Consider the following 27,592-nt stretch of genomic DNA (forward strand, 5'->3'; position numbering starts at 1 on the left):
TCATGTGATAGCTCTCCTTTTGCAACCTGCTTTTTTCATTCTGCCTTGTTTTTGAGATTTTGTATCTGTTTATACATGGAGTTCTGTAAGTATAGAGTTGGGTTGGCAAACCACAGCCCACAGGGCTGTGTGGAACACAGCTTCGCCCATTTATTCACCTGTTGTCCATGGCTGCTTTTATGCTAACAGTGCCAGTTGAGTGACAGAGACCGTATAGCCCACAAGACCGAAATATTTACTACCTGGCCCTTTTCAAAAAAAACAAAAAGAATGCTAACCCATGGTGTAGAGAATTCTGTTGGGTGAATAAGCCATAGTGTATCTCTTTCCCTAGCAGTGTAGAGTTTGTTTGGTTTCCCTTTTTCCAGTTACAGCGCTGCCAAGAGCATCCCCACAGTCTCCTTATGTACCTGTGTGACTGTCTTCAGGGAAGATACTGTGAAGGGCAGTTGCTGGGTTGTGGAGACTAAGTTCGAAAACACAATAATTTTAGATTTAGGAGATAATTCTGGTGAAGTAAAAATGTGTTTAGGTTCCTGCTAAACAAGAGTTATCACACAAGCCTTTGTATTTCTAAGCCAATGCCATTCAATGGAACTTTCTGCGATGAGGGCAATGTTCTGTATCTGCACTGACCGGCCTGGTTATGTGACCTAGAAGCAGCCTCCCAGCCACACTGTTGCTGTGTCATGCAGAGCGGCAGCTGAGCCCCCAAGCACAGTGTGACTCTTATTTACCAAACTGCTGCTTGTTCCTCACTGGCAGACAAACTGAGGCAGGCACCAAAAGCTCAAGAAGAATTTAAACCAAATATCGGGAAATACATGTTCACGTCATTCTTTTCTGGCAGTGGGAGGAAAGCCATGATAGTAAAACTCTAGCCATGGAGTTCATCTGTTACAGACCAGTGTAGCTATGCTCTTTGGTGGAATCTGTTGGGTTTGACTTCCTTACGTTCTACCTGGGATGGCAGCCCCCTACCACCACCTGGTTGCCTGGTGACCAGCAAGGCCTCCATGTATGTAGGTTTCCTGCTCTGAATACAGGTATGTCTGCTTTGTGGCCCCACAGGAGGACACTGGCCACTGGCTCTTCTGCTTACCTGTGGAAACCCCCTAGCCGCAGCTCCAGCATGAGCAGTTTGGTGAGCAGCTACCTGCAGGTAAGGCCAGGAAGGCTGGGAATTATCTTACTATAACTTCTACCACGGTATGTCCTTGCCCCTAGCAACTCAAGGGTGATGTTTTCAGATACCTGTTGTTCCAGCCAGAGCAATAGAACCACTCAGTTATAGCCACTATTCCCTGGAGTCTGGGTTTTTCAACCAAATGAAATCTAGGCTCTCTTAAAATTAAATTCTTTTAAATGATTTTGAAGTATTTTAAAAGAAGCAGTTTGGCACCATGGTTAAAAGTGACAGAGTCAAATCCTGACTCTCACCTACCAGCTATGACCAAGGGGAAATTACTTAACCTTCAGCTCTCTCATCCACAGGATGGGGATAATACAAATCATTCTAGTTCATAGATGAGGGCTTGACATATACAAGGGCTCAGTCAATGTTAGTAGGTAGGGGCAGTTTGTTAATTTTTTTAGAAATGTGAATTTATCACAGCTGTATACAGTGCTGTGAAAACTGATCAGCAATTTAAAAAATTAAAATGATCAATATAAGGAGCATTAAGAGTAGAAAATAGATGAATCTTTTACCTTATTTTGTGCCTTAATCATGCCAGGAATTGCGGGTATGGGTGTGGCACAGTGAGTGAATAACAGCTTAGATATAACTGAATTTATCTCAGAGACAATGTCCATTAAAAGCTGAAGAAGGCTGGATGGGAAAAGCATGTCTGTATCTCAGTGGAGCTCACATGGGTGGCCTCTTGGCTTTGGAATGTGCTGCTGAATGTGTGGCAGATGCTTTGAGCAAAGGGATTCTAGTCTTTTGAATAGCTCTTTAGACTAACCTTAGGGCAGGTAATGCCTATATTTTTACCTCTGCTCTCATTAAACTCTAAAGCTTTTCTGAGTAGCCCTGTAGCTTCATCCCAAAGCCACTTGTCTGCTGTGTTTTTCCTCCCAGACTCAAGAGATGGTGTCCAACTTTGACCTGAACAGCCCCCTAAACAACGAGGCATTGGAGGGTTTTGATGAGATGCGACTAGAGCTGGACCAGTTGGAGGTGCGGGAGAAGCAGCTACAGGAGCGCATGCAGCAGCTGGACAGAGAGAACCAGGAGCTGAGGGCAGCTGTCAGCCTGCAAGAGGAGCAACTGCAGACAGAGAGGGAGAGGGGACGCACTGCAGCAGAGGACAACGTTCGCCTCACTTGCTTGGTGGCTGAGCTCCAGAAGCAGTGGGAGGTCACCCAGGCCACCCAGAACACTGTGAAGGAGCTGCAGACATGCCTACAGGCCCTGGAGCTAGGAGCAGCAGAGAAGGAGGAGGACTACCACACAGCCCTGCGGCGGCTGGAGTCCATGCTGCAGCCCTTGGCACAGGAGCTTAAGGCCACACGGGACTCACTGGGCCAGAAGAACCAGCATTTAGCCAGCATCCCAGACTGGCTAGCCATGGCTCAGCAGAAGGCGGATACAGCACCAGACACAAAGGGCCAGCAAGAATCTATTCCCAGTGATGCGGCCCGGGAGATCCAGGAGCTAGGGGAGAAGCTTCGAGCCCTAGAAAGGGAGAGAACCGAGGTCGAGGACGTCAACAGACAGCAGAGTGCCCAGCTGGAGCAGCTGGTCAAGGAGCTGCAGCTGAAGGAGGATGCCTGGGCCAGACTAGAGCACCTGGTGAAGGAGATGGCCCCACTCCAGGAGGAGTTGTCTGGGAAGGGACAGGAGGCAGACCAGCTCTGGCAACGGCTACAGGAGTTGCTGGTGCACTCGAGCTCCTGGGAGCAGGAGCTAGCAGAGTTGAGGCGGGAGAAAAAACAGCAACAGGAGGAAAAGGAGCTGCTGGAGCAGGAGGTCAGGTCCCTGACCCGGCAGCTGCAGTTCCTGGAGACCCAGCTGGCACAGGTGAGCCAACATGTGAGTGACCTGGAGGAGCAGAAGAAGCAGCTCATCCAGGACAAAGACCACCTCAGCCAGAAGGTGGGTGCACTCGAGCGGCTTGCTGGGCAGCCCAGCCCAGAACTGCCAGTGGCAGGTGAAAAGAATGAGGCCCTGGCCCCTGTGAACTCCAGTCTGCCAGAGGCCTGTGGGAAGCCAGAGGAGGAGCAGAGGGGCCTGCAGGAGGCACAGTTAGACAATACCAAGGTGCAGGAGGGCAGCCAGGAGGAAGAGCTCCGGCAGGCCAACAGGGAACTGGAGAAGGAGCTGCAGAATGTGGTCGGGCGTAACCAGCTCCTGGAGGGCAAGCTGCAAGCCCTGCAGGCCGATTACCAGGCTTTGCAGCAGCGGGAAGCAGCCATCCAGGGCTCCTTGGCCTCCCTGGAGGCCGAGCAGGCCAGCATCCGGCACTTGGGCGACCAGATGGAGGCAAGCTTGCTGGCTGTAAGGAAGGCCAAGGAGGCCATGAAAGCCAAGGTGGCAGAGAAGGAGGCCACTCTGCAGAGCAAGGAGGGTGAGTGCCAGCAGCTGCGGGAGGAGGTGGAGCAGTGCCGTCAACTGGCAGAGGCCCGGCACAGAGAGCTTAGGGCTCTCGAGAGCCAGTGCCAGCAGCAGACCCAGCTGATTGAAGTCCTCACCGCAGAGAAAGGCCAACAGGCAGTTGGCCCACCCCCCGACGATGAAGCCCGTGAGCTGGCTGCCCAGCTGGCCCTGTCTCAGGCGCAGCTGGAAGTCCATCAGGGGGAGGCCCAACGGCTGCAGGCTCAGGTGGTGGACCTCCAGGCCAAGATGCGGGCAGCCCTGGATGACCAGGACAAGGTACAGAGCCAGCTAAGCATGGCTGAGGCAGTCCTGAGGGAGCACAAGACCCTTGTGCAGCAGCTGAAGGAGCAGAATGAAGCCCTTAACAGAGCCCATGTCCAGGAGCTGCTGCAGTGCTCAGAGCGTGAAGGGGCGCTGCAGGAGGAGAGGACCAGTGAGGCCCAGCAGAGGGAGGAGGAGCTGCGGGCCCTGCAGGAGAAGTTGTCCCAGGCCAAATACAGCTCCGAGGAAGCACAGCTGGAGCACGCTGAGCTGCAGGAGCAGCTGCACCGCGCCAACACGGACACAGCCGAGCTGGGCATCCAGGTTTGCACACTGACCATGGAAAAGGAGCAAGTGGAGAAGGCACTGGCCTGTGCTGTCCAGGAGCTCCAGGATGCCAAAGAGGCAGCCTCAAGGGAGCGAGAGGGCCTGGAGCGCCAAGTAGCTGGGCTGCAGCAAGAGAAGGAGAGCTTTCAGGAGAAGCTGAAGGCAGCCAAAGCAGCAGCCGACTCACTGCCTGGCCTGCAGGCCCAGCTCACCCAGGCCGAGCAGCGGGCCCAGAGCCTCCAAGAGGCTGCACGCCAGGAGCTCGACACCCTCAAGTTCCAGCTGAGCGCTGAAATCATGGACTACCAGAGCAGACTTAAGGTAATCCTAGCTTCAACCACTTGGGCTCTACCCATCTCCCTGGGCAGGCCTGGTGGGTCCATGAGAGGATGCACCTTCAGCCATGAGGCAGGTGAGGGCTGGAGAATGTACTGTGGGTGCAGGCAAACACCTTGTGGCCCTGTCCTGCTATCACAGCTCACAGTAGCATCTTTCTCTCTGCAGGAGCATGTTAGGGCCAGAACATTTGGAGTGATACCTTAGCCCAGAAGTCTAAACTCAAGACCACTGCAAACAAGATTAGCCCACATAGAGGTTTTTAAAATTAGTAGCCAACCTTGAAAGAGCAGGGTGTTTACAAATACAGTTTGAGGGCTTCTTTTGAAACCTCAGAAGATCTGAAAGCCTGCGTCCTCACCCTGCCCCCTCCCCGTGGCAGCAGTCAGCAGGAACCTGAGGGTGTCTGCCCACTTTAAAGGAGGCACACATCCTCTGCACTTTTCCTTACGCTGGTTTTTGTACTTGCCCAGTCCCCTACCCCGCCCTGGGCATGTGAGTGTGAGAACACTGACTTGGCCTCTAAAACCCCTTCTGAGGGCCAGCAGTTCACAGTTGCCTCACGTCCTACCTCTGGGTTCTTAATGAATAACCAACCCCATCAGGTGCTCTCCTGACAGCAGATATAGGGTAGGGAACCAGCTTATTTCGTTTTTACAAGGCCCTTGGGACAGACAAGTGAATGAGATGAGCAGTTAATATGTCTCTTTGATAGTGCACAAAGATGAAGGGTTAAGGACTGTTTAGATTGAAGACACGGCAGAATGGCCTGGGGCTTTGATTTCCAGGGCTTGCCACTAGTCTGTCTGCATCACGGTCTGTGCACTCTCAGGCTACTCCTAACCCTCCTCTCTGAGGCAGCTCTACCGCACTGCCACAGATGTGCCTCCCCACCCAGTGCCACCCCACTCCGTGAAACTCCATGTGGCTCATAGCCAACCTTTTCCCTTGCAGAAATTAAGTTCTAAGTTTGGGGACCAGGCTAAGTCTCTTTTCTTAGTAAGCTTGAAAGTATTTCACTATTGATAAGCCCAAAGCTCATTGAGGAGCCAGTTTGCAGGGAAACAGAGAAAGGCAGCTTGGTTTTATCTATTTGGGTGATGGGGCTGAGGGATCCTCAGGGCAAGGACCCTACATTTATGATCCCTTTCGTATCCTCTCTAGAATGCTGGCGAGGAGTGCAGGAGCCTCAGGGGCCAGCTTGAGGAGCAAGGCCGGCAGCTGCAGGCTGCCGAGGAAGCTGTGGGGAAGCTGAAGGTAGGCTCTGGTGGTGTGGACCTCTCAGGGAGAGGGCATCTGGTGTGGTTTTGACTGGGTCATTTAAGAGGGCTCCCTGCATGCCTCCAGATTCCCAAGCTGAAGCCGTCCTCAGTTTACCTTTGTAGACACCCTCAGTTTGTACCCTGACCCCCTCCATCCATTCCCTGGACACCTGGCTGGAGCTGCCAAATGCAGAAAGGAAATAAGTGTCCTGTTTGGCCATCTCTATGGGTGATCACCAGACAGTGATTCTAAAATGGGCAGCAGCAGGGGTGGCACTGGTCCCACAGTCTTCAGAGCAGTGACTTGTCCAAGTGAATCCTGCTCCCTGCCATCCCTACCTTCAGTGTCACCCTGGGAATTCTGGTACCTGCCACTTGCCAACCACCTTAACTAGTTGCAGTTGAGGCCCCACAAATATAGAGCAGAGATTCATGGCTTCTTGAACTTAATAGAAAACAACCCTCCATTTAGAAGTGACCCAGCCAGATGGGGTGGATGGCACACTAGCCACTTTATGGTACATTGCATGGGCTTCTGCAAGCTGAGTGTCTTCTCCCTGATGTCCTGTGCCAGGCCACCCAAGCAGACATGGGAGAGAAGCTGAGCTGCACCAGCAACCATCTTGCAGAGTGCCAGGCGGCCATGCTGAGGAAGGACAAGGAGGGGGCTGCCTTGCATGAAGACCTAGAAAGGTTAGTCACAGTCCGCCTACGCAGCTGGTGGTAGTCTTCAGGGGAGGAGTGTTTGGTCTCGTCATTTAGAAAGTCAGTCACTCAAGTTAGGTTTAGGAAGTCCTTTTGCAAGAAAAGCCACAAACTCAGAAAGTGCTCATGCTGGAAGCATGCCACAGAGAACCCGGCTGCCTGCCCATCCCAGCCTATACACAGCTAAAGCACCTTTCTCCTAACTCGATTTTCTTCTCTCTGGCAGTGCATACTTGAGTAACTGCAAGCTTTGGAAAAACTAAAATGAAATAAAAGTTAGATCATAATAATAATGGTAATAGTAACAGCATATATTTAAATAATGCTGAAAACGTGGCAGGCTCTGTTTTGAATACTTTGCATACATTTACCCATGTAATCCTCCTAACAGTCCTATGAGGAAGGTGTTATCATCTATCCCCATTTTATGGATGAGGAAGATGAGTGTGCCAAGGACCAGGATCAGCCTGTCTTTGTGCAGACTCTCTGATGCCATATCTGTGGAGAGCAGATCACGCTGCCATCCCAAGGCCTCCTTGACCCCCTCATTTTCAGACTTGGGGCCACGTGGAGTTGTGAGCCTAGGTTCACCATGTGGTCATGGGACCCAGCTAGTTGAGCCAGGACCTGATTAAGAAAAAGTGTAACAGGGAGGAAGACCTAATTTTAAAAAGGTGTAGCAGAAAGGAGGAGTTGCCAGAATCGAACTGTATGTGTGCCACCAGCAAAGATAAGCACACCAAATTGTCCCAAGTCTCTAGCTTTTCTATTTATCTATTACCTCTTCCCAACACCTGCCTTCTAGGCCTGGGCTCCGGCTTAGTGGGAGATCCAGGATATCTTTGACATTCAGTAACCTGGACATACATTTTCATCTTACCCTTCCAGTGTTCAGATCCTATAGGGCACTGGCTGCCCTTAGTTAAGTCATATTCATATGACAATTTAAACAGAGCCTGAGTTGGTGGCATGAAAACATGATATAACAGTGGTTATTTGTAACATCTCAGAGCATTTGTTTCAGTTGTTCCAAGCTGCACAGTCTATCTGACAACTTATTCAGTGTATACACACACGTACACCACCTGTGTGTGTGGGTGCACCTATAAGCCCATTTTGGTGGACAGGGTCTAGTAAACAACTTCCTGGCAACTTTATACTAGATGTGGAAGGTATAAATTAATCAGTCTCTCTGCAGAACCCTTTGTTTAATGGAGCTTTTATTATGTCCCACTGGACCATCCTTGAAAAACCACTACCTTAGGAGATAGCTGCGTTAAAAATGGAGTGGGTGGGATGAGGAAGACAGCAAGATTCAGCCAGCTTCCTCTGCTGAAGACTGAAACACCCTGCAGCACCTAAAACGGAATTCCTTGGGCCTCAGGGGGGCTATCAGGTAGAACAGCTGGCAGTGCAGATTAAGACTGAGCACCTGCTGTGGGCCCAGCACCATGCCCCATGTGTAGAGTCCCGGGGACATATGGAAGACAGGCCCTCCTCCGTGTGGCCACCTCCAGTAAACTACACCTCGGTCCTGCCTGTCCTGACTCCTTTCTCCTCCTGCTTGTCCTCCCCATCACCAGCCCATGAGCCTTGTCTATCAGGCTTGCAAGCCCAGCCCCTGTCCAGGAGCCAAGGGGTGCAGAGTTCTATTCACTTAGGGTGCTTCTGGCAACCTGGGGTCAGCCTCCTGTCCCTCCAAGGATACCCCTTTGTATGTGGGGGTGTGAGGAGAGTCTCAAAAGCTAGGGAACTGCATAACCTGTGAGCAGATACCTGTGAGCAGTACCAAGGGGCTCCTTCATGGCGGGGGCAGTAGCACCCCTCATTAGAGTCCTGGGTAAGCCCAGAGGCCTGGGAAAGCTGGAAGTTCTGGCTAATCAAGAAAACTTACCACTCCTCCCCCAGGACCCAGAAGGAACTCGAAAAAGCCACAACAAAAGTCCAAGAGTATTACAACAAACTCTGCGAGGAGGTGACAAACCGCGAGAGGAATGACCAGAAGATGCTTGCTGACCTGGATGACCTCAACAGAACCAAGAAGTATCTCGAGGAGCGGCTGATAGAGCTGCTCAGGTGAGTGCTGTGTCAAACCAGCAGCTGGGGTTTTCCCCACACTTGGGTTTTCTCTAAAGAAGTGCAGCTGTTCTTGAAAGCATACTTCAGAAATTTCCCCATTTTCTTTCCCCTCTCTCAGGAGCCCCTCTCTCCTCCTCCATCTCACTTTCCCCAGTACTAGAGTCCCAAACTCCATTGCCTGCAGGTACCAGGCAGCTGATATAAGTGGGAGCTGGGTCGGGAGGGGACTGTGAGAAACTGGGGACACAGTTGGGCTCTACTTCTGCCGCATCAGTCTTGGCCCAGAACTGCTAGACCACCTTTCTTCTCAAGAGAAGGTGGAAACCTGGATTTTAATGTGAAGTGTCTTGATTTTTTAATCCTGACAAGTCATTCAAAACTTATTTTAACTTTTCCTTATGGAAATTTTCAAATATACAAAAATGGAATCATGTAATACACCTCCCAGCTTCAGCAGTGTTCCGCTCAGGGCCAGCCTGTCACCCGGCTTCAACAGTGTTCAGTTCAGGGCCAGTCTTGATTGATCTGTAGACCCACCTGTTTACCTACCTTCCCAGATTTTGAAGCAAATCCCACACATATCATTTCATCCATAAATATTTCAGTATGTACCTCTCCAGGGTAAGGACTCTTTTATTTTCTATTTTTTGAATTCTTTTTTTCTTTTTTGAGGCAGAATCTCACTCTGTTGCCCAGGCTTGAGTGCAGTGGCGTGATCTTGGCTCACTGCAACCTCTGCCTCCTGGGTTCAAGCGATTCTTGTGCCTCAGCCACCCGAGTAGCTGGAATTACATGCACACATCACCACTCCTGGCTAATTTTTATATTTTTAGTAGAAACAGGGTTTTACCATGTTGGCCAGGCTGGTCCTGAATTCCTGGCCTCAAGTGATTTGCCTGCCTCAGACTCCCAAATGCTGGGATTACAGGCATTAGCCACCAAGCCTGGCCCAGAACCCTCCATTTTAAACAACCACAGTGTCCTTATTATACCTTAAGAAATGAAGTATAGTTTCTTAATATCATCAAGTGTCTAGTCAGTTTCAAATTTTTCTGATTGCCTTAGAATTTTTTCAGGTTATTCTAATCAGGATCTAAATTAGATTCATCTGTTGCAATTGATATGTCTCTTACATCCCTTTTAGTCAATGAGTTTCCTTATCATCTCTCTACTTTTGCCGATTGCATCCTCATGATGTCATTTAACATGATCATCCATCCCTTGCATTTCCTGTGAGTCCATAGATAGAACTATTGCAGTGGTTCTCAATCCTGGCTACATATTAGAATCACTAGGGAAGTAATTTTAAAATGCCCATGTCCAGGCCCCACCCAGACTAACTGAATTGGAATTTCTGGGAGTGAGACTCAGACACCAGTGAACCACAGCTGAGAACCATCATTCTACTGGCAGCTTGCTTAGACTCAGGTTCAAAATTTTGGCAAGAAGCCTTCATAGAATTGGTTTGTAGTTTGGGATCTTTCTTTCAAGAGGCACATACAATCTGATTAGCCCTCTTTTTGTGATGTTAGCAGCACCATGGATCAGCAAAGCCTAGATATGCTAATTCATTAAGTGTTATAAAACAGTGATATTAAAATTACAAGCAATTTGAGAGTTTAAAAACTCTGCCTTCTTATCATCAATATACAGAGTTAGAACTCAGGGTATTTGTGACCTGAGGGGTGTGATGGAAAACACCAGCTCCTGGCAGCATTCCACATTCCCAAAGTGTGGGTGGACCAGCCTAGAGAATGAGGCTGCTTCAGAGAATGAGTCTTCCTGCTTCCTGACAATTTCAAGTGACCTTGAAAAAGCCAGTCAAGCCCATGTTCAAGCTTTTTTATTTAAGGCAAAAGATCTGGGGTTGATTGGGAGTTCCTGGTCAGTGATGAAGCCTGTGTCTCTAAGGACTTGAGTGGCTCAGGTGTCACATTACTGGTGGCTGAGGAGCTGTTAGAGCTGCATTAGCCCTGAGGATGCCGACTGGGGCTTCATATGAGAAAGAACTAAACTTCCCATGTCAGACACCATCAAGCCTGAAAATGCTCATTGGTGTCCCTGAGGAAGCCTCTGTTCACATCCCCCACCCCCAGTTCATCAGGCACATTCTGACACTGCCAGACCTTTCTGGAAAGCCTCACACTTCTTTCAGTCTGGCTTCCAGAATGACCTTACCATGTCTCTGAGGGGCAGAGGAGGCTAACATCTGATCAGATTTTCATGCTAGGAAATCTTTGATCTTCTCCACTGATTAATTGTTACTTGGATCAACCATAGAAACATAAAGGGCCCCAAGAACATTAAGATTCGGGTGGGGAGTATGTTCATCGTCCTTGGGCTTACTGCACGCAGACAGTTGGCATGGCGGCACGTTTTAGCTTAAACTCCCAGTGGTCCCCAGCACTGTTGTTTAGGTGCCTGAGTGGTGGCCCTCGTTGGTGCTGGCAGCTCTTTGCAGTTGACAGTGCCTTCTGTGTACATCTTTTGTCTCCCGCGTGTTCTCACACATGTGGTGTCAGTTAAGTCTGCATGTTGGGGAGGATGGAGGAGTCCTAGCATGGGCTGGGGCATATTTCCAAGGTGAAAGTAAATTTTCTTTCTATGACTTAGGAAATTTGATACCAGTCTTTTGAAATGAAGCGAGGATCATCCTACTGTTTTCATGGATTCTCTCTTCTTTTCTTCCAATGTGGTTTCGTCCCAGGGACAAGGATGCTCTCTGGCAGAAGTCAGATGCCCTGGAATTCCAGCAGAAGCTCAGTGCTGAGGACAGGTGGCTCGGAGACACGGAGGCAAACCACTGCCTCGACTGCAAGCGGGAGTTCAGCTGGATGATGCGGCGGCACCACTGCAGGTCAGCAGGGGGCTCCTGGGTTGGCACCAACACCCTGGTGGGGCCCAGGACCAGAGCAGAGAGCTCCGAAAGAGGACTTTGTGATAGGTGTTGGCACCATGGCTAACTGTTTAGGAAGAGCACATTGCATTTTGGCTTTAAGGGAACCAGGTGAGGAAGGTGTATTAGTTGGGATCCTAACAAGACACTCAGGGCTCCCTGAAAGAAAGAATACAGATATGTGGATGGAGTTAGGGGTCCCCACAGGGATGGGGCATACCCAGAGACTAGCAGTTCTTCTACCATTCCTGTAGGGACCAGAGGGGAGCAGCATTACTGGAAGCCAGCAAGAGCTGGCCTGAAACCTCACTAGAGGAACACAGGCAGTGCCAGGGACACAAAGGCCAGAGAAGGATGGATAAAGATGAATCTCGGGCTGAGCTGGGGGCAGGTGCAAAATAGTCAGCATAGCTGTGAAGGTCTGTGGTCTCTTAGAGCCTTAGCTTCTGAAATATGGGAGGCATAGCTACAACTTGGTGCCAGGGGAGGTGGGCTCAGCCATACTTTATCTCCCTGCCTCCCAGGACCTTAGGAAGTAAACCATGCTTTCACCAAGCTGACAAGAAGGCTTTGTTGGAATCTTGTGAAATGAGCTCATGGCCACATCCTAACATGGGGGCAGAGCCAGGTCTGATGAGAGTCACATGGCATCCAGAGCCCAGTTTGGGTGCTGAGCAGATCACACAAGATCATAGTGTATCATCCTCATAGCCTGGGCTTGTTTTGTTCCCAGGATATGTGGCCGCATCTTCTGTTACTACTGCTGCAACAACTACGTCCTGAGCAAGCACAGTGGCAAAAAGGAGCGTTGCTGCCGAGCCTGTTTCCAGAAGCTCAGTGAAGGCCCTGGCTCCCCTGATAGCACTGGCTCAGGCACTAGCCAGGGAGAGCCCAGCCCTGCACTGTCACCAGCCTCACCTGGGCCCCAGGCCACAGGAGGCCAAGGTCAGTCTCCTGCTACTACTACCTACTATGTTCTTTAGATGCCACTCCCACCCTCCACCCCGCTTGTTGTGGCTAGTTAGTGCTAATAAGCTGAATTCAGTGTTTTCTAAACTTTGGTATTAAAGAGGTGCTAAAATATATTACCACCAACTTGAGACTTTCGTTTTGATATATTAGGATTGAAAGAGAATTGAAAAAGGAATAACTTTGTTCTGATAAGATTCAGTGTGATTTAACCTGAAGTCTACGTACCTCTTAATGCACATCCATGAAATACACTCCACGCTTTGGAGAATGCTGTCTACCAGAGCTGCAGCCTTGGCATCCAGAGTAACTCCAGGCTAGGAGTTGTGTCTGGAACCATCCATATCCTTCAGTCTCTTCCTGAAGTTGGCTCTTCTTTCATGTCCAAGGAGGGTGTAATCTCCTTTGTGTCCTCCCACTCAGCCCAGTGAAGGAAGTAGAGTTTGAGTTCTGCTGGTTCTGTTTTGAGCACAACCTAACAGACAGGCCTGGGCTGCCCTTCAGGGCACTGGACTTTGGATGTGGAGCACAGGGAGGCAGAGCTGAGATGGCACAGGCAGAAGTGGTCTCAGCTTGTCTCTGCTCGAGCATCATTGCCATCTGCAGTTGGTCCCTGTGAACTCCTCCTTGACCTCTGTCTGGATGCAGGCCAACCGGCCTTTAGAAATACTGTCCATTCCTCTTTTGTTTGAGTGGATTACCAGGTGGTTGGCAGCCCCCATTATGTTGTTGGGTACAAAGAACTGATGAGGATGGGGAGCGTACTTTACACAGCTGTAGTTTTATCTTCAAATCTTTTGCCCATTTTAAAATGATTTTTAATATTGAATTTTGAGAGTCCTCTGTATATTCTCTACGCAAGTTGTCAGATATGTATTTTACAAGTATTTTTTCCCAATCTATAGCTTGTCTTTATATTTTCTTTCAAAGAGCAAAAAAGTCTTCAAAGAGCAGAAGTATATCATTTTAATGAGGTCCAATGTATCCGTTTTTTTCTGTTATGTATAAATGTTTTTCTTTTTGTTGTCATGTCTAGCTTTACTTAGCCCAAGGACTCACAGACCTTCTTCTGTTGTCTCTTAGAAGTTTTATAGCTTTAGCTTATACATTTAGGTCTGTGATTCATTTTCAGTTATCTTTGTGTGTGGTGCAAGGTGTGAATAGAGATTCATCTTTTTGTATGGTTGTCCAGTTATTTCAACACCATTGATTGAAACTGTTCTTTGTACCTTTGTCAAAAACCGACTTTATTTTTTTTTATGCTGCCATAAGAAAGTAAGCAATTGACCTTATATGTGTGGATTTATATCTGCACTTTTATTCTATTCCATGTATCTATGTGCCTATTCTTTCACCAATACCAAACTGTTATGATGACCATAGTTTTATAAAGCATCTTAACATCACGTAGAGTGATTCCAGTTTTGTTCTTTATCAAAGTATTGGCTATTCTAGGTTTTTTGCTTTTCTATATAAGTTTTAGAATCAGTTTGTCAATTTCTACAAAAAATTCTGGTGATATTTAAATTGAGATTGCATTGAATCTGTAGTTCAGTTTGGGGAGAATTGACATCTTAATAAAATTGACTCAGTCCATGAACATGTTATAACTTTCTATTTATTTAAGTCTTCGGTTTCTGTCAGTGGACATCATTTTAGATCCCTGTTGTCTGCTTTCCCTTCCCTGTGCCTTGCAAGGCAGGTTCAGGAGTGTGGCTGGGTCTATCAAAAAAAACCAATCCCTGGCCCCTTTTTTCAGCCTATGCCTCAAGCTCTCTATTATACAGACTTGAGACAAGAAGAAGAACTTCACTTCTAAAGCAGGGCCTGTCTTAGTGGTCATGTGGCAGGTCCAGCTGGGAACTTGAAGCTCACATGAACCATTTTTCTTGCTAAACACCCCAGGAACTTTGCATGGGCTTGCCCTGACTCATTAGTGACCACAGAGTGCTCAAGTCACTTGTTTTGGTTTTTGACATTTCCTGTCTGCTCATTTTAAATTTTTGATTTATTATTTATTTATTTATTTATTTATTTTTGAGACAGAGTCTTGCTCTGTTTCTCAGGCTGGAGTGCAATGGTATGATCTTTACCCACTGCAACCTCTGCCTCCTGGGTTCATGTGATTCTCGTGCCTCAGCTTTCCGAGTAGCTGGGATTACAGGTGCCTGCCACCAAACCTGGCTAATTTTTGTATTTTTATTAGAGACAGGGTTTCACCATGTTGGCCAGGCTGGTATTGAACTCCTGGCCTCAAGTGATCCACCCGCCCCGGCCTCCCAAAGTGCTGGGATTACAGGCATGAGCCACCGCACCCGGTCTTTTTTTCTTTTTGCCTCAAACCTGCTCTCACATTTTTCCATGACGTGCTGGAGAGTGTTTGTGGGCAGATGACTGGTACAGGAACATTCCTACAGTGGCCTTCCTACTAAGTGGCTTGCACAGTCGGACACAAGGCCCCTGGTTGGAAACCCAGTGCCTGCTGCAAGTCCTTGAGCACTTGGAGGTTCTTTCCCACACATCAGTGGATAAAGGGAAAATGCAGATCAGACAGACTCCTGCTTTCAAAAATACATGAATAAGTACTGCCTGTGTCTTATGGAGCAAGGATTTAGTGGCATAGAAGTGTGTTTTCTGTTATTAGGTTCTTTCTTAATAAGATTTTTCCTTCTAAATAAGGGACCTCAGAGAATATGCAAGAGGTTGAAACCTCTCTAAGCCCCTGATTTTGAGAAGTCTCTTAGGTTGTACATTCCATTTCATCTGTAAGCCTTCCTCTACTTTTTTGGAATGTCCCAGCAACCAACCATTTCTCTCAACTCTGGACAGAATAGCTGTCAGTTGAGTGACCAATTAAATTGTGCCTCAGCAGCTTGTTCTGCATAGCTGCACTCTCTCACTTTCCCAAAGGCCATTACCCAGCCTGTGCATAACAGTGTATTGTGTCTCTTCTCTCCTGATCTGCCTCTGCTGCCCAGGAGCAAATACAGACTACAGGCCACCGGACGACGCTGTGTTTGATATCATCACAGATGAGGAATTGTGCCAGATACAGGAGTCTGGCTCCTCGTTGCCTGAAACACCCACTGAAACTGATTCTCTTGACCCACATGTGGCTGAACAGTGAGTAGAGGTCACCCCCATTTCCTAAGTGCTCATTACAGGCCTGGCCCCTGTGCTTTCTTATCAAAGGATGAGGAAAGTGAGACACTGGAAGCAGGATTGACTGTCCTTGCCTAAGGGAAGGTGCCTGAGAACAGTGCTTGCAATGACCTTGAAGAGCATCATGTGCTCAGAAAGTGGTCAGTGTTGAGCCTTACAGAGAGCTCCTGGGAGATGTCAGTGGCCCCAGGTTTCAGCATCACCATTAAGGCCTGTCTTTCTTGGCTTGAGCGACTGTATTAGTTTGCTTGGGTGCTGTATAAAATACCACAGACCGGGTGGCTTAAATAACAGAAATTTACCTTCTCACAGCTCTGGAGGCTGGAATTGCAAGGTCAGGTGCGGGCAGGGCTGGTTTCCTGCAAGGTTCTTCTCCTTGGCTTGCAAATATTTGCCCCCTTGCTGCCTCTTCGTGTGGCTGTCCCTGTTGCATGCCCCTGGTGTGTCTCCATGTCTCTCAATCTCCTCTTCTTATAGACACTGGTCCATTGGATTAGGGCCCACCCTAATAGCATCATCTTAACTTAATCATTCCTCTACAGGCCTCATCTCCAAATGCAGTCACAGTCTGAGGTACTGGTGCTTAGGGCTTCAGCGTGTGAATAATTTGGGGCATGGGGAGACAATTCAGCCTATAACAGCAACCCTTGCTGGGCCACCTTTGGCAGTTGCTCAGAGCAACATGCTGCTCTTTAAAAGCCTTGCTCTCAGGCCCCTGTGCTCCTGGTCTTGCTCACCTTACCACCTACCCACCTGGCTTGCCGAGTGATGAAGGTAGAGTGTGGCTTAGTGCCAATGGAATGAAGCATGCCCTAGGGACCACAGGAGTGTAGGGGTTGGGAGAACACTGCAGGCTAATATTGTCAGGAAACGCATCAGAGCAGGGGTGTCCATTCTTTTGTCTTCCCTGGGCCACACTGGAAGAAGAATTGTCTTGGGCCACACATAAAATAAACTAACACTAACGATAGCTAATGAGCTTAAAAAAATATCGCCCTCCCCCCAGAAAAAATTTCATATCGTTTCAAGAAAGTTTATGAATTTCTGTTGGGCTGCATTCAAAGTTCTGGGCGCATGCAGCCTGTGGGCCATGGGTTGGATAAGCTTGCTTCAGAGGAAGGTGTTCCAGGAAGGGAAGGCAAGGCCCAAAGTCACAGAGGAAATAGTGAGTAGGGGCTGTCTTGGGTCTTGAGTTTGGTGATTGGATTGGCTTCATCCATGAGGCTCCAGCACAGTGAGTTTAGTTCATTGTTTGGAAACACTAATCAGGCTTGGTAAGGATGCCATGAGAAACGACGCTCGGATTTAGTTGCAATTGTCTCTGATAGATGCATCCTCTCGGAGGTCCCTTTAGCTGCAGATAAACCCACCCAAAACCTCAAAGTTTTAGCAGTAAGAAAAATATGGACAGGCCTATTACTCTATACCCTGTGGAACCCAAGGGACTTTCCACTCACCTAGCCTGCACTTTGCCCTAGCACTGGTATTTTATGCTGCTTTTAATCAGTGACCTGGATCCACTGAACCTTCCTGACTGCTGCAAGAATGCTGCAGCTTACACAGGCGAGCAGGCTTCCGAGGGCCAAAGCAGCCACGGCAAGGGTATCCTTAAGTACTTATTCTCCCTTGGCCTTCTCATTTTTCTAGTGTAGCTATTTGCCAACAAGGTTTTCAAGGAGAGTTTTACAAGGTCAGTTTTTAAAAATATGAATTGTATAAAGTACCACCATATTAAAATGTCAAGAGTTTATGACATGAGACCCATAAGAAAAGGAGGTCCTTGCTTGATGTTTCTCAGCCCCTGTTGTCCGGCTTTAGAGCAGTTTACAAAAAAGCACTGGCTGTTCAGAACCTCAAGAAAGAATTTATGTGGGATGTGGGTCCCAGGTCCCAGACGTTTCTTGACCCATTTTCCCTCTAGTTAAGGACATTCTATGATGCTCCTGCTTCCACATTGAAATCTGCCCAGAATTCAGAGGAAGGCTAAGACTGATCTGTCAGATTGATCATTCAGGATTTCTGCTGCATGTCTTTACTCTTCGTGACGCTGCCAGTGCAAGGGACTCTGGGCTTACGTGTATCTCCACAACCCTCTGTTCCCTGACTAGAGAATGACTGAACTCACCATGTTATAGCTTCATGGATAAAGCCAGCCTGATCACCAAACTCACCAGACCCAAGATCATCTCTACTACTGTCGCTTCTGTGACTTGGGGCTTTTCCTTAAAGCCTTGCTGAGACACCCCTCCAACCCCTGACCATGTAAATCTGCAGCGTTCTCCCAACCCCCATGTCTCAATGGTCCCTGGGGCCTGTTCTGTTCCGTTAGCACTAAGCCATACTCTGCCTCCATCACCTGGAAAGCCAAGTGGGTAGATGGTAGGAGGTAAAGTGAGCAGGACCAGGAACCTGGGGGCCTGGGAGGACATTCCGGCTTGAAAGCGTCTTGCTGCCTCCTCTAGCCTGAGTGATAAAGTGACTGTCCTACAGCTCTCTCTCTCCTCACCTCTCACCTTCCCCTGCCTAGTAGGAACAAAAACAGAAGGCATTCTGACTGCTGACAAATATGTGTGGTTTTGGTCTTGGGAAATCAGGAACTGTTCCAGGGAAAGGAAACTGCCAGTGTTCTGGTCCACGGCCACCAAGGAGGATGTGGGACTAACTGATGGGAACCTGTAATCCCTGCACTTCTGTTTGGGTGAAGATCCACCCTTCCCAGTCAGTTAAAGGCTGCATTGTCAGATACTTTTTTTGTGCATTAGCTAGAGATAAACCCAAGCATTTCTGGAAGCTTTTTCCTACATTCTTTTTCTTCCTAAGTTTTAAGACCTAAACCGAAAACACCAAGAGTCTGAGAAAGTGTGGGAGATCTAGAGCCCTAGATTTGTGTAAGCATCCCTGGCAAGAAACTTCGGGGAAAAAATAAGCAAATCCAAGGTAAGAAGGGATCCGGGAGAGATTAAACACTAAGTCCGAATTCGTGAGGAATATCAGGCCACTTGGAAGTAGTGTTGTTGAGAGTGATGCTGTTGAGCGCCTTCCTTGCACCAGCTGCTCTTATGCGTGACCTCACTAGTCCCTGTGCAGCCCATCAGGGAGTGGGAATTATCTCATTTTATAGGCAAAGAAGCTGAAGCCTCAGGAGGCTGGATAACTTCTGTTGTTGGAGGTGCCAGAACTAGGCTTTGGACTCCTCCCTCCGGTCTGCTGGCTTAAGATTCCTTTGGAAGAGTTCAGCTCTCTTCTTTCCATCCTGTGTCCCCATTTTGCCCATCTCCCCTGCCTTCATGTTTACTCTTTTGCACACATACCTAGTTTTGGGGCTAAGGAAGTTGTTTGCCTTGCCCCTCTTCCTGGCAGAGGTGGGTCAGAAAGGGGTCCCAAAGTCCAGCCTGCAAGGGAGATGTGGCCTGATGCTGGGACCCCCTAAGCAACCTCCCAGTGGTCCCTGTGCATGGCTCAGAGCTAGAATGGTTGTGCAGAGCAGGAGCACAGCTCCTGACTTCTGGAGAAAAGATGGTATTCGTTGTAGCCCTCCAGACACACCTGTGCACACCCCCTTTTCAGTCACTCGGGCTCACCCCCCACCATCTCCCTGACCAGGTGTCCAGCTGTTCTCTGGACTGAAGCACAGAAGGAAACCAAGCTCTTGTCAGCTGGTGAACCAGGCCTGTGGGGTAAGGGCTGGCAGGGGCACTGGGCTGTGGCTCCCTCAGCCTTTGCTCAGCCTCTACCCAGTCATGGCCTCCTTGAGGCCCAGCCTCCCCCTCTAGCTACCAGATGAACAGACAGTATAGTGGTGAAGAGCTCCAACTTTAGAACCAAACATGCCTGGTCTGCCACCTCCAGGCTCCATGGCTCTAGGCAGTGCAGCCCACGAACTCAGTTTCCTCCCCTCTACCGAAGAGACTGGAACAGCACTCACCCCTGGTGTTAGGAAGGTTGCATGAGAACTGTGTGTGGAGCACTGAGCCCAGCCCAGTGCCTAAAGCCTGGGAAGACTTTCATGGAGGTATGTTGCTTTCCTGATGTTGTGTCATCAGGAGCTGAGCTGTGCATGCTACTGCTACCACCTCAGTACCTTGCACTGCGCAGCCCAGGGGTCTCCTCCAAGGAAGATCCTTCAGATACCCAGATGACCCTAAGTGAGCTTAAACTCTCGCACAGAAACGATCCCTGAACCCTCAGAGCGTCTTTGCCAGTAATTGCTTCAGAACAGGCGCTTCATGGTCAGAGTGTTTAGGGGAGCTGTGGTGGATTTGTCACCCACCGGGAGATTTGACGCTTGCTATCTCAGAAGCAAAATGAGAACAGGATATGGTGAATGGTTAAGGTTACAAAGCCACCTTGCGCGTGGGCTTCCCCAAGATCTCTGCCTTCAGCTGAATACAGAGGTGACAGGTACCCTGTGGCTTGTCAGTGGCAGGAAACCTTCCTAGAGCCAACATTTCTGGGCAAAGAAAGGCTGTTTAGTGAGGTTGTAGTCCTAGCTCTGTTGTATGAGCTTTGGCAGGCATTAATCTGTCTGAACTAGTTTTCTCATCTGAAAATGGGGATGATAGTGCCAGGCCTCCTACAAAATGGCATTAGTTACCAGGGACCAACAGGGACTGGGCAGCTGGAAGGGGGTGCTGCTTTGAGAGCCCCTTGGAGGAGGAGGCCAGAGTGACTTCCCTGACTACTCCTGGTCCCCATCCTCTTTGTTTTGCCTCCACCCCTCCAGTAGGGGTAGCTCCAGGCTTTTCTCTTCTGTGGTACCATCTCCTCAGTCCAGAACACCCATGGAGGACACGTGGGCCCCTAGCTCCCAGGTAGCCCCTAGAGTCAGTGTCATCTTGTGTTCCCCACATCTCAGATGATGTGGCCATTAGTGGCCTCTGCCATATCTCTAAAGGGGTTGAAGCCCATAAGTACTGCAGCCACCCCCAGGTGTTGGGAACTTGGTAGGGAAATAGGGAAAGAGCACATCCTTTACCCTCCAACCCTGAGGCCACACCAAGGCAGTATGTACTCAAGCAGAGCCCACACCCAGCCTGATCCCCTCCCACCAGGCCTCCGACACCATGTGCTGGTGTGGACAAGTGGAGGGGAGAGCCAAGTGGAAGGGAGAAGGGTAGGCTGAGGCTGGGAACTGGCTCTGCCCTGCACATGACCTCAGTCTCCTCTGTGGAATGGAGCCTGTACCAAGAGCATCTTCTGCTTCCTGGGCTGTGGTGTGGATGGAGTGAAATCAAGACATGAAGGCCTTCTGTAATCTGCATGTGCTGTGCCAGCGTTTATTCCCCTACCCAGGGGAAGGGGTTGGAAAACTGACCTCTGCTCCAAAGAGTGGCAGGTAAGGGCCCAGAGGCATAGGATCAATTAGTGGCTGAGGAGGCAGGGAAGGCAAAGAAAGATTTTGCTGCTGTGCTGTTCCTGGGGCCAGGCAGGCAGGGCTTTCCTAAGCTACAAAAGGCCAGTGCAGGGACCCTGGGAGGGGGCGGGCACCTGGACAGGGAAAGTCCCACGGTCCCAGGTGGCTGCTTTTCTGTTACTGTGGCCAGGCAGGCCCAAGCATGGTGCTCACAAGCACCCCAGGAGGGAAGGCCACCATGAGCCAATGGCGTAGGTGGTGAACCAGGGCTTGGGTCAGGGGTGCTGCATCACCTGCACAGGGGTACACAGTGGTGGAGCTGTCACTGAACACTGAACACTGTCAGAGTGAGCCCAGAGCCTGCATTCTCATCACATCTTGCTGCCTCTCTCCATGGGGACTCGTGGAGATGCTGCCGGGCCCCGTCTCCTGACTCTACTTCTGCCTCTGTCCTTTGGGCCAGGACACTGTCAGGCAAACCAGGGACTGGTGCCCCCTGTCAGAAGTGTTCTATGTTAACGTGAATGCACAAAGGGGGAATGACAGAAACTCTCTTTGAAAGCCACTTAAAAGATAAATGTTGCCTTGTCACCCTAAAAGGGCAGATTTTGTAGTTGAAGGAAGCACTCGGAGGTCCGTGTGACCTGAGTACAGTAAAACTCTGCTTGTAGATGCGTTTAGGCATGTTTATGAAACAGTAGTAGGATCATGTGGCTCTGAAAGGCCCAGCCTGTGCTCAGCTGTACAGGTGCACAAGGTATGCCACACACCTGGAAGGCACGATATAAACCCTCCCTTGCCTCGCTAACCCACAGGGCTGACATGGAGGGCTTCCATTTTGTGTCACCAGTTCTTGTAAGAAATAATAACTACTGCTATTTTTTGGACCTTTTCTCCCCAAATGCAAACTGTGCCAAGTGTTTTACATGCAGTGTCTCAGGTATTCACACCAACCCGTAGAGGTGGTGCTGTTATGATCCATGTTTCACCAAAAAGAAAGGAAACAGGTACTCAGAGGCTGAGTTTCGCCCAAGGTCTTACAAACTGGTGAGTGGCAGGGATTCAGCTCTGGTCTATTCAGCCCCCAAAACCACACTGTTAGGTCCGGTCTGGCCTGCCTCTCTGTGCATTCCAATTAGCTGTTGTCAGTTGGTTCTCCGTATTTGGTGAGTGATTTGGGGATACATAAGCCCAAAAAACATCTTTAAGCCTATTGAACAGACTGCCAGGATTTAATAAACATGCATAAAATCTGACATTTAAAACTATGCCTCATCCTGTGACCACATTCTAGAAGTTAAACAAATGTGCCCCACACTTTAGACAGGAGGTTAGAAACCACAGTGAAAGAGCAGGGTTGTTATCACTGGTATATTCCATTTCCATGATAGAGCACAGCCGTGAAAGTTTACAATTTATTTTCCGTGCTCTGAGCCCAAAAGTAACTTTTTTATATATTCCAAAAAAGTATATTCCAGGCACACCACATTAAAATAGAATATACCAAAGCATAAAAGTAGTTTGGAGACTTTAAAAGTTTTATTTCTTAGCTATGAAACTCATATGCTAGTAATATACAGCATATGTGTATATGTGTGTGTATATACATTTACATATGTTTATATGGCAGACATTGGAAAATTTCATTTTTAAATGAGCAAAGCCACTAAAGAGTCCACTTCAGAAATGCTACTTAGATTCATTACAGTCTTAAATGCCGTTTTCCACATTTTTCAAGCATTCCATGGACCACTGGAATTCTCAGCCTATTCTAATTTGATTTTGCCCATTCATAGTCCCTGGTGCTAGTTATTCTGGACTAATCAAAGCAATCTGAACATCTACCTATACAAAAGTCAAGCCCTAAGGTGAGGCAGAGCCTGATCTCATTTCTGTTAGGTGCCTGGTGGTGCCAGCATTTGTTTCCATGGCTGCTCTGATCTCCACTGTTTGCCCAGTAGTCAGAAGAGCCTTCTGAGCTTGGGCACCCAGCGTGCTACCTACCACCAACAGCTTTGTTGGCTGTGCTCACCTCTTCAACCTTCAGCCCCAGTCCCAATCAAGGAGAACCTGAGATCATAGAAGTCACATGTCATCCCCCTGGATTTCAGCATTCTTGGAGATGGAGGAAGGAAAGTCCTTAAAAATTTTAGACCCCCTACTTGGGCTTTCGGCATGAGTGTTCAAGAAGAGAACAGTACATGTTCATGCCTGAGAAGAAGCATTCCAAACCAGAGTGTCTGATAACTTCTCCATGAGAATGCGCAAGCTATAAACAAAGCCTGCCTCACCACATAAGAGGACACAACCATGCCTTGCAAATTCCAGAGCAGCTTCTCGAAATGCTGGCAAGGCCTATAGCTGGAACATGCTGGTGGCCTCCACATTGTGGGAGGCAGAAAAAGTCTTGGAATTGTCCTCAGAAGATTTCCATTGATGTGAGACCCCAAGGTAAGGGAGACAGCCAATGTCCTTCACAAGTTTCCAGAAGTTCTTTCGAAACTTCAGGCTGACAAACGCATAGAGCACAGGGTTAAGGCAGGCCCTCAGGTATGCGATGGCCTCTGTCACTATGATGGTGTAGTGAAAGCTGGTCATGGCATAGTACTCCCAGTGTGTGCTGCGGATGAGCTTCACGAGGTTGAAGGGCGTCTGGGTCAGCAGGAACACAGCCATCACCAGGAAGATGATCTTTAGAGATCTGTGCTTCTGGAAGCCTCCAGCATGAAGCAGTGTTTTGATTATGACTGAATAGCAGACAATCATGGCGAGCAGTGGCAAGAAGAACCCCAGTGTCATCTGGGTGGCAAGAACCACAGTGGAAATCTCCTCATCATGATAACCACATATGAGCTTGTCCAGATTAAAGACATTGCCATAGATAATTTGGGGCAAGGAAACCAGCAGGGATATCACCCAGATGAGCAAGCAGATGACCTTGCCCCAAGTCATCCTCTTGGCTTGCTGGTTATAGGCCTTGGTGGCCTTAACCACTACAATGAAACGATCCACAGTGATGCAGGTGAGGATGAGCATAGATGTGTAGAAGTTAATAGTGTAGATACCCAGTAGGGTCTTGCACATGACCTGGCCAAAGATCCATTCATGGATGCCTGCATAGGCCCAGAAGGGCAGAGTGCAGACAAACACCAGGTCAGCCAGGGGTAGGTTCACCAGGAACACGTCCGTCAGGCTCTGTAGCTTATGGTAGAAGATGGATATGACCAGCACCAGGGAGTTCCCCACCAGGCCACAGACAAACACCACCAGATACATGCAGGGCAGAAAGACCTTGCTGAACTGCAGGAAGTCCTGATGCTCCTCCTGGCTGCTGTCATTGAAACTGTTGAAGAACCCATTATCTTCATAGTGATCATACTCTGCCATGGTGTTTGTTCTGATGAACACCTGTGAGTCAGAACCCAGGAATTATATTTGGGGCTGAGGATGGCATTCTCTGTCTTCCTGCTGTCCCATTGACCACATTTAGGGAGCAAATAGTCATCTCCTAAACCCACCCACTAGGCTATGTAGAAACAGCACAGTCCAGTATAATGAAGATAATCAATCCTGAGGGGAAATTGCTCAGACAGGACAAGGACTCTCCATTAGCCTGAAAATTCTCAGGATCTCACCCATGTGGGAGACAACTCATAACTGACCCCTAAGCACATTCCATAAAATCCTGTGCTCAATTATTTTGAAAGCAAAAGTCGCTTTGCTGCCAGGTGGGCACAGTGCTCTTTGGAAGAGCAACACTGATAATGAATGGTTGAGCCCGCTGATAATCTGGGTGTTAGTGGATGAGCCCACTGATAATCTGAGCTCATCAATGGGACATGCCTGTTTTCATCTCCCCCTGCCTCACCACAGTTGCCCACCCATCCTGAGCCCCATTTCCTAATAAATTGTGAAAGCTAAAGCAAGTGCCCCTACCAGGGGGCTCTCCTATCAAGGAGACTTCTGGAGACCACAGGTGTTTGGGGATGGCAAGACTGCTCTGCATGGGTAGGTAGTCCTTCCTGCCTTCCCCTCAATTGCATAGATTTTCAAAGGCTACTAATGGGGAAACAAGGGATAGAAAAGCCCACGGCTGCCCAGCACTTTGGCTGAGCTGGCTTCATGGATAAAGCACTGGGTGGTTCTCACTTCCCAACTAAACTTTCCCCTTCATCATCTAACACAGTTTATGGCATTCCACCATCAGAGTCTCATTTCCTGAAGACTTCTGAGCAAGAAGTCTCTTAAAAGGTAGATTTCCCCAAAGCAGAACCTTGCCTTAGCTCCTGTGATTGGCAGGTTAGGACTTAGGGGCCTCTTTTAACACGCAGAAGACCCAATTGAAATGGGGTGCCAGATGGGCTATCTTTCTTACCCAGGGCACCAGCCCTTCAAGATGTCACTTCTCTCTGACCCTTCCCTCTGCCCTGTGACCCTGCCAAAGACCACAGACAGGACAAGGGATCATGTAACCTGTGGTGTGGGAGCAGGGGCTGCTGCGTCAACATCAGCCCATGAGTGCGAAGCCTGCCCTTGCTACTGACCTGCAGATACTCAACATGCAGCAGCTCATTTCCAGTGACCTGGAACTATGTCTGGCCAGCACCTCAAGAAGATGTATGAAGAAGAGTAGGTGTTTGGACAGAATCTCTGCCAGCAAAGTCAAAATATTGCCTGACCAGACAAGGGCATATAAACAATGAGGTTACCTTTCCTAATCCACTCAGAAACACTTCTGTCCCTGACGTTGAGTCCTGACTGGGAGCAGTGTCTCCGATGCTGCTGCTTGCCTCTGTCTTTCCAGGGGCCAAAGTGCCCTTTCTCTCTAGCAAGGAAGGATGCTGCCTTTGGGCTAAGACTGCTTAATAACAATCCTTGCCCTTACACCACAATTGTTAGATCTCTAGAGCTTGCCCCCAACAAGCTCTCTGGGGCACTATATTAAGTAGGTCAGATGATGCATTTGTGTTATTGATTCACAGGGGCAAAAACACATTTTTTCGTCATTTAAAATATGAAACAGGTGACTTTGCTCTTAAGAGTAGTGTCCAGCTCCCCATTATTGCTTGACTCACTCTTGCCTTTTTTTGGTATCCTCCTGTTCCAGCTTTTACTGGTCCCTTATGCTGCCATTACACATTTCATCAAAGGACCTGTGCAAATTCATGTGTAATAATTGGTAAACTTTGATGTATAATAATTGGTAAACAGGTTGGGCCTGGACAGTGCTGTGCAAATAGAGTATTAAAAATTACTTCCCCTTCTAAGCGAACTAAAAACATTTATCTTCTATAATCAAAATCCTATTTTGTTTTCTGAAAATTAAAAAAAAATCTACAACTTTGGAAATAGTGTAAAAGTCTGATAATGATGAAGCAAATTATAATTCAAACATAAAATAGAATATGACTTCAATGTTTAGGAAGTATTTTTACTGATTTTGGAAAATGCAGTACTCTTAGTTAAATTGCTAAGAACAGTGTAAACAAGGTAAGTATGCAAAATAAGTATTAGCTATTACTATTACAACAAATAGATGTCAAAAGGATATAAAATTAATTGTGATTCATAACCTTTTTTGACCATAAACTCCTTTGAGAATCTCCTAAAAACTACAGCCCTTTTCTCAGAAATAATGTATACACACACACACACACACACACACACACATGCACACACAAATACCCCTGCAATTCTGGGAGTCCATGAACCCCTTGGATCCCTCTGCCATGTATTCTGTGGGCCCTCATTTAAGAGTTCATGATAAACGACGTGATTTTTGACTGACCCTACTTTTAGAAACTTGGAAAAAATGATCACATTTTATTAACAGTTGGCCTCCAGCTGGTGGAATTATGGATGACTTATTTCTTCCTTTTTTACAAATAGTTTTCAAAGTTTCTACAGTAGTATATTGATTTATATTGAAAAATAACATAAATGATCATCTGAGAAAACAGCCTGTCTTATGCAAAAGAAATGAAAACAGATTATCCATTGAGCAAATATAGACAATAACTAGATCCTCCTTATCTCCCTGGGTGGGTCTGACTATGCCATGACTAGCAGTACCATCAGCCTACAGGCACTAACTGTGTGCCTGGAAACATGTTCAGTAGTTTTCATGTTTCTCCAGTTTAACCCACACAGTAGCAAATGGCAGTGATGTAATTTGAACTAAGAGCAGCTGAGCTCCATAGCCTGGCATTGTGCACTGTGCCCTACTACAGACAGGAATCAGAGAATACCAAGAATACTTGGGGTTAGTCCTCCCTGTCTTCTTTTCAGTGGAAAGAGTAAGACAAATAACTCACCAGCAGAGGTGCGTTGCCGGTTTGTTCCACAGATGAGCTTGCTCGTGAAGCAAGGTCTGCCTCTATTTTTGTGATGTGGTTCATGCTTCCGCTGAACATTTTTTAAGAGCCCTCAGCTGGCTACTATAAAAGACCCACCCCCTACTCCCATCCTTCAGATCAGAATCCATATGACCAACCCGCCCCTGTGTAGTGCGTGGGTCAGAGATGGGTGGGTTACTCTGATACCCCACACCCCCTTCATTCTGCTTTGGGGCTGATTCTTCTGTCAGGGCCTGACAGGGCTTTATTCATAAACTAAAGGGGAACAATAAGGAGGTTTGGCTC

The 27,592-nt window shown here is 48.2% G+C and overlaps 2 protein-coding genes across 3 annotated transcripts in view; one reads left to right on the forward strand and one right to left on the reverse strand.

Annotated features, from left to right (window-relative positions):
* The window catches only part of FYCO1 (FYVE and coiled-coil domain autophagy adaptor 1), a 77,660-nt gene that overhangs the window by 24,756 nt on the left and 25,312 nt on the right, over positions 1-27,592 (forward strand). For both annotated transcript variants that reach the window (XM_007983940.3, XM_073010286.1), the window contains exons 7-14: positions 1,072-1,162; positions 2,084-4,510; positions 5,690-5,782; positions 6,362-6,480; positions 8,401-8,568; positions 11,279-11,428; positions 12,201-12,412; positions 15,415-15,559. In XM_007983940.3, coding sequence (XP_007982131.3) covers positions 1,072-1,162; positions 2,084-4,510; positions 5,690-5,782; positions 6,362-6,480; positions 8,401-8,568; positions 11,279-11,428; positions 12,201-12,412; positions 15,415-15,559 — 3,405 coding nt within the window. The remainder of the gene's footprint in view (positions 1-1,071; positions 1,163-2,083; positions 4,511-5,689; positions 5,783-6,361; positions 6,481-8,400; positions 8,569-11,278; positions 11,429-12,200; positions 12,413-15,414; positions 15,560-27,592) is intronic.
* On the reverse strand, positions 22,227-27,348 carry CXCR6 (C-X-C motif chemokine receptor 6). The gene is made up of 2 exons (XM_007983939.3): positions 27,266-27,348; positions 22,227-24,359 (listed from the first exon to the last, which is right to left on the reverse strand). The coding sequence occupies exon 2, from the start codon at positions 24,336-24,338 to the stop codon at positions 23,307-23,309; it is 1,032 nt and encodes a 343-aa protein (XP_007982130.2). The 5' UTR covers positions 24,339-24,359; positions 27,266-27,348; the 3' UTR covers positions 22,227-23,306.

This window comes from Chlorocebus sabaeus, chromosome 22, assembly GCF_047675955.1.
Source record: "Chlorocebus sabaeus isolate Y175 chromosome 22, mChlSab1.0.hap1, whole genome shotgun sequence".
Taxonomy (NCBI): domain Eukaryota; kingdom Metazoa; phylum Chordata; class Mammalia; order Primates; family Cercopithecidae; genus Chlorocebus; species Chlorocebus sabaeus.